The sequence below is a fragment of the Euprymna scolopes genome, chromosome 29, assembly GCF_053919585.1.
Source record: "Euprymna scolopes isolate OS-2025 chromosome 29, ASM5391958v1, whole genome shotgun sequence".
Classification (NCBI taxonomy): domain Eukaryota; kingdom Metazoa; phylum Mollusca; class Cephalopoda; order Sepiida; family Sepiolidae; genus Euprymna; species Euprymna scolopes.
Window position 1 is genome coordinate 85935206 of NC_136510.1, and position 7453 is coordinate 85942658.

General features: G+C 36.2%; 1 protein-coding gene across 2 annotated transcripts in view; it reads left to right on the top strand.

The window, feature by feature from the left end:
- The window catches only part of LOC145252766 (uncharacterized), a 380616-nt gene that overhangs the window by 348651 nt on the left and 24512 nt on the right, over positions 1 to 7453 (top strand). For both annotated transcript variants that reach the window (XM_080112672.1, XM_080112673.1), the window contains one exon: positions 4115 to 4217. In XM_080112672.1, coding sequence (XP_079968798.1) covers positions 4115 to 4217 — 103 coding nt within the window. The remainder of the gene's footprint in view (positions 1 to 4114; positions 4218 to 7453) is intronic.

Below are 7453 nucleotides of genomic sequence, written 5' to 3' on the forward strand. Positions count from 1 at the left end.
TAGCACCGAAAAATGTTACTAAACATTTATTAATAATTTCTCACTTTTACAAACATTTGATTTTAAATTTCTTTTTAAATGACGACTTTTATCGACTTTTTTTTTTAAATATCCCCCCCCAATGGTGTTTATTCCGAAATCCGTTGTTAACATGGAGAGGTTGAGGGTGTTTATTCTGAAAGCCATTCTTAACATTTGTGGAGGTGGACCTAATGTAAAAAAAATAAAATAAAATAAATTAAAAAAAAAAACTAAATCATTTACTGATAACTTCTCACTTTTACAAATATTTTTTAATTTACATGCACAGATGAACAAATTGTTGAATAGTGCGAAAACAAAACACCTCCACAATTTTCTTTTTTAAATGACGACTTTTATTGATAAATAAATTTACTTCTCTGCAACTTTTATTGATAAATAAATCTACTTCTCTGCCACGGGCACTGAACCCCTCCTTTTTTTTTTAATAGTATTTTCGGGTGGGTATGCTGACAACAAATATGAGTTAAATTTTGCAAATAGCCCCCCCCCTCCAAAAGTGGTGTTTATTCCGGAAGCTGTTCTTAATATGAGGAGGTTGGGGGGGGGGTAATTATAAGGTGGACCCAATCTAAAAAAAACAAACAAGTTATTTATGCACACATAAGCAACTATTTTTTTATTAACTTTTTTTTTTACTTTTTTATTTAAAAATTAGTAAATTTCAATGAATAGAATAATAAATCATTTATCATTAATATGTGTTTTTGGTTTTGTGTTGAATGAAACTTTTTTTTTTTCATTACAACAATAATGAACCAATTTAAATCTTCCGGCATGCGTTTAAGGGTTACGAAATTATCAATAAATCGTTTAGTTACTAAGCCAACGTCAGTAAATAAAAAAAATGTTACGTGCGCATGCATTAGCCTTGACTGGGGGGGGGGGGCTAAGGGGGCGACCATTAAATAATTATGCTGGTCGCCATGGAACTCAACGCCCAAGGAGTACCTAAAGTTGCACTTATGCACTTATGTTACCGTGCTATTTTTTAAAATAGTATTTTCCTGTTAAATTCAAATTTTACAATATGTTTTTCTTTTATTAATTTGTTAAGTGAAAGTACAGATAACCCGGTCGGTTTCTAATGCGAGGAAAATTTAGCCCCCTCCCCCCCCCCCAAAAAAAGGGGTACTCTGGATAATAACAAAACATTAAAATTGCCTCAGTCTCGAAAGATTTCTTCTCTACTGAACGAGGGAAAAAACGGTGAAGTGTAGTTCACCTTCTGTTTCTCTCCCCCTCTCTATCCATCTCTCCCTTTCCCTCTCTCAATCTATCTTTCTCTCTATATCACCCTCTCCATCTCTCTTTGAGCCCCTTTCTCTCTCTAACTCCCTCTATCTCTCTCCTTTCCCCTGTTTCATCCCTCTCTGTTTCTAACTCTCCCCCTCTCTCTGTTTATCTATCAATCCCTTTATCTCTCTATCTCCTCTTTCTCTATTTTCCTCTCACTGTCTCTTTTCTATCTATATATCTTCCTCTCTATCTGTCCATCTCTAATCCCTCATCCTATTTTAGTCTCCTAAATTAATTACAGTGAATAAGGCATTATCAAAACATGCATAAATCCTATTTTAGTCACCTAATTTACTGACTGTGAGAATAGAAGTTATTTGGAAATTACTGCTACCTTGAACAGCACCAGAAGTAACTGGTAAAACCTTTCTAATTAAATTGATTTTGGCAACCATTTGGTAACAAAATGACATAGCCTTAGCCCTTACTGCATGAGGAATACCTGCGACCTTGCTGCCAAGTAGAAGAATTGTTTATTCTACTTTAAAACATTCAATTTTTCAAAAATCTCATCTTCGATATCTCCAAAACATCCAATATGGGGAAAAATATTGCAAAAATGCAAACTTATTGCTTAGGATGAATGCACAATGGTACGCAAAAAATCACTTGAGGCTCTTGGTCGATCCTTGCAAGATTTGCGTGGCAATGTCAGACCATTTGGGAATGCAGTAATATTGCTTGCAGGAGATTTCAGACAAATGTTACCTGTTATTCTTCAATCAAAACCAGAAGATGAAATAAATGCTTGCCTCAAATACTCTACTTTTTTGTTCCATGTGAAGACATTAAACTTAACTCAAAATATGCATGTACAGTTGCAGACTGTTCGATCCGCACAAAAACTTTTGCATCACTTGTGGGAAATTGGGTACGAAAAAGTGCCAGCTGATCAGAGTTAAGGGCAAAATTCTTTGACTTTTAACTTCTGTAATTTCTGTACTTTTATTTCATCAAAAGAATAGTTAGTTTAAAAGGTTTTTGCAGGTATTCAAATTATAAGAATTCCATTTGACTGAGTGAATGAGCTATTCTTATATATATCTTCATTCCATGCATTCCTATGATTCCACCGGATACATCATTACACTTTAGCAAATTGCACTTTTCAATTTTATTGTCATTTGCAATAACCATCAACAAAGCACAGGGAACAATCTTTACAATTGTCGGCCTTACAGTTACACACTGACTGTTTTTTCACATGGACAATTTATGTTACGTATTCAAGAGTCACAAAACCGGAAAATCTCTATATCAGCTAAGAAAATGGAACAACAAAAACTGTGTACCCATGCAAAATGGAAATTTAAACCTATAAGAAACATGCTTTTTCTCATTTTGGAACTTTTTCCATTGCGCCAATTTGAGCCACAGCAACGCGTGGCAGGGTACAGCTAGTATATATATATATATATATATATATATATATATATAATTATATAAAGTGACCTTGTTTGTCTGAGGAACGATCTCTACCAGATTTGTCTGTCGATTTTTTGTATAAAAACTTGAAACTTAATCTTATTTTTTTTTTTACAACATGGAGAGAAAGAAGAAAAGAAAGCAACATACTGAAGATGGAGTTTAGTTCTGAAATATATTTATGTTATAAATTTCAGACAAGTAAAATATTTGTTTATTTTCCTAATATTACGTTGTGGTTTGGCTTTCATTGTATTCAAATTAAATCAACGTTTCTATATCGAATTCACACCTTTGACAGTATAGTCCATGTTTCCCTTGCATATACAACAATAGGAACTATCAATATATTATAAAACTTAACTTCAAATGCGTTATGTTCTTATCTTTCTTCTATAGTACTAATAAATGGAAGAGTGAGTTGCAAATTTTTGTATTTATTTATTTCATTTTTTTTTTTTATTCCTGACTTTTTGAGATGAGGATTAATTATTCGTATTATTTAGATTTTTAGGACTACTGTTCTCATTTTAAGTATTATTTTCACAACATTTTCGTCAGTGTAACCTCTGACCTTCTTCAGGTGTATCTTGTCGGACTCCGTGTTTAGGATCCCACAATACCACATCACTGACAACCTCATCTTTTCTTCTGTAGCAATGTCCGGCATATCGTGTTCTTCTTTTTCTTATTACTGAAGAGATCCCGGGCAACCGACCATGCAGACGGCTAATGGTTGTGTGTGTTTTCCAGTTTAAGCTTAACATTGCCTGGAGCACTCTAGTGTAAGTTCCATCTAACTTGTTTTCAAGTTTTTTACTGGAAAGGAATATATATCGTTTGAAGTAGTTGAGCGGTTTTGTTTCAGTTTGAGTAGTAAATCTGATATGTTGCAGTACGGACAAGTGGGTAGATGCAGTAGAGTTTTTTTTGTGTTTTTTTACATGAAGGTCACCACTTATCAAGGACCGGAAGCCACTCGGGGATAAGGGTTATTGCGTGTACTGTAATCAATGGGATAATGTTGTAGCAATCGGTAGTATTGGAGATTTGATAAAGTGTCTTACTTAAGGGAGCGGTTCATCAGGAATTTGTTTATGTTAGACTTGAGACACCTGGTATTTATGCTTTAATCAACCAATCACAACATTGCAGGAAGAAAGACCCGGATGTACTTATATTAATTACCTAACATTACATCATACAGTAATAGGAACTATGAATAACTATGAATGCATTGTAAAGTTTTAACTTCGCAGTTGATATGTCCTTTCCATGTGATATCTTTTACGGACAAGTTAACATGATTTCCATGCTTTTTTTTGTTGTTTTCTTTTCTCCTCTTTAGCCAGAATCCTTTTACCATGGAACCATAAATATTGGAGACACTGTGGCCATCGGGATGCAAAAGAAAGAACCTGTGACCAAAATTGAAAAACTTTTTTATGAAGGTAAGTCAGTGAAATGACCAAAATTGTTAAAGAATCAACTTTCGCAAATTGTGTTTGCAAAAATGAATGAAATGACAAAAATGGTTAAAGTTAAATGAGATGAAGATTCAACAAACCAACTTTCACCAATTACAAAGATGTGTCTGTAATGTTGTGACCCTTTGGCTGTGATCATAGTGTAGTATCTGTGTTAACTGTGGCAAGCAGGGCCAAAGGTCAAAACATTATTATTATTATTATTGATTGATTGATTGATTTGAGCGACGGCAGGTTGCTGGATCGATTATTATGATTAGAAAAATAAACACTTAGATTGGGAAAAAGTGATTGACTGCTGAAATAATAATATCACTACAAAAGGAATATGAAAATAGAAAACAGATCTAAACATGATTTTTGGTTTGCATAAACAAATAACTAGATTGAGGTTACATCAGCTGTTGGGCTGAGACACGTAACGAGATGTAGATTTGGGGGAGATTCTAGTCAGTCGTTAGCTGGACATCAGAGAGAACGGACAACTCAAAAGGGGGGTTTGGTCTCTCCATGACGCGGGGAGCGGCGTCATCTCAGGCAGCCAAGATGTAAAGATGTTGTATTCTTTGAAGATGTCAGCTGAAATCATGAAAATAAATGTTCGTAAATAATTCAAGTATGTGTTGTGTTATTTAGATCTGTTAAAAAGAACTGTTTGTCTACAACTGTTTCGATACGTCCACGTCAATCGTTTCCTGTTAGAACTGTTGCATAAATGTTAAAATATACACACTAGACGATCAACTAAATGATACGACGTATATACATACACGCATTTACATATGCATGAATGTACAGATAAAATACAAAACCCAACATGTACGTCGTTATAGAACATATTCATATACACATTACACAAGAGATCCCTTTTTAGAGCGACAGTATATATCATAAAAGCACTCCAGCAATCAGATACCAGCCATGCAAAAAAAAAAGTGAAGGTTGCCAACGTTCTAAGTGAAAGTAACTTTGGTAGCCATCTTCGTTTAAACTTAGATGCCAGCCATGCAGACCAAAAATAAACAGAATATCGGAATATCCCATTTTCAAACAACAAAGAGGGAAGTACACTCGAATGTCACACATGGATAAATAGTAGCTTATTATTCATCATTATATAGTATGGATCTGAAAATTTTATTGTTGGCATTGGTTTCCCTGATATTTTCTAGTCAGTATTATTTCTAGAAAAACATCAAATGGGAGGGACCACAATAAATTTGCCAACACCCTAAATGAAACTGATTTGGTGGAATGAACTGGATTCGAATTTCGAACATCTGAGTCATCAGTCTGTGTCATTAACCACTTGACCACTGTCAACTCCCAGTATGTGATTGATGGATCTATATCGATGCCTCTCTTCAGTCTCAAGAGACAATGGACATCTCTGTAAGGGTAGCTGCTAGTGTAATTGTGAGACAAGGGTTGCGCAATCCCAACCACATCTCGCCTGAATCAGCACTGTTTGGGTCCAGTAGTAAGGAGGGGCCGAAAACTTACTGGAAACAATGCTGAGATAAGCAGAAAGCACATACGGCACCTGGAATTCCCAAATGGTTACCAACTTTGGTACTGAACAGGCTCAACGTTGCTTAACTTTGGCAACCTAATGAGAACTGGTGTGTCAACGTGATTATGCCGTACAATGATGCATCTATATATGACCCCAAAAGGCCTAATCCTGCTGATGGACGTGTTACCAGAAGGTTCAGGACAGGTGAAGTGCATTTTAACTTTTTTGGTGGGAAATAGCATGGAGGTGGTGTGTGTATTCTTGTGTTTTTATATATATATATAAAGATAGATAAACTCGAACAAAGCCCCTGGGCTGGATGGCATCCCTGTTAAGCTGCTGATACATGGTGGTGTCAATGTACATTGTGTGGTCCACTCTTTGATACTGTCAGTATGGCAAGGTGACCCGGTTGCCCAAGATTGGGTAGATGCCATCCTGATTATGTTGTACAAAGGAAAGGGTACAAGGTCTGATTGTGGAAATTATTGAGGTATCTTGCTGCTGAGTGCGGTTGAAAAGGTATTTGCACGACCCTTGCTAAACCGATTGGAAAAGTATATATGTCCTGATATCCTTCCAGAATCTCAGTCTGGTTTTAGAAGTGGACGAGGAACTGTAGATATGGTGTTTTCTGCTAGGCAGACTTTGGAAAAATGTATTGGGTAGCGTATGCCTCTTTGCCAAGTGTTTGTGGACTTAACCAAGGCATTTGACACAGTCAACTGTGAGGCTCTCTGAAAAGTGCTGGGAAAATTTGGCTGTACACTTGCTTTTACAGACAATTCAAGCAACTTCATCGTAGTATGAAAGGTCGCGTCATCTTCAATGGTCGGCTTTCGGAAGAATTCCTTATTGATAATGGTGTCAAGCAGGGTGATATAGCTGCACCAACATTGTTTTCGCTCTATCTGACTGCTGTGCTCTGATATGGTTTCCACGATTGCGATATGAGTGTTTATATTAGATTCCAAACGACTTGAAAGGTGTTCAACCTCAGAACATTCCAAGCCAAAACACTTGTTAGTGATGGACTTGTTAGGGAACTGATGTATGCTGACGATGCTGACCTGGTGACACACTCCCCAGTAGATATGCAACTAGTAATGGATCTCTTTACAAATGCTTGTACCTGCTTCAGACTGACAGTTAGCATTAAGAAAACTAAAGCCATGTACACTCTCGCTCCTGATGATCTGTATGTGGAACCTTATATCTTCGTCTGTGGAAAGCGCCTTGAAGTCATAAAAAATTTTGTCTACCTTGGGAGTACCTTATCAAATGATGGCACTCTTGATGCGAAAATAAGACAGAGAATCAGCAAGCCATCAGATGCTTTTGGAAGGTTACAAGATAGAGTCTGGTCTGACGGTGATCTAACTCTGACAACTAAAATTTCAGTATATCAAGCATGTGTAATACCATCCCTACTCTACGCATCTGAAACTTGGACCTTGTACCAGTCACATATAGAATTGCTCGAGAGGTTCCATCAGCACTGACTGAGACACATTCTTGGTTTAAAGTGGGATAGTTTTGTCCCTGATACATATGTCTTAAATAAGGCCAAAACAACCAATATTGCTACCAATTTTATTAAGAACCAGATGTGTTGGGCAGGTCATCTTATCCGGCTTGAAGACTATCGACTCCAAAAACAGTTGTTTTATGATGAGCTCTTTCT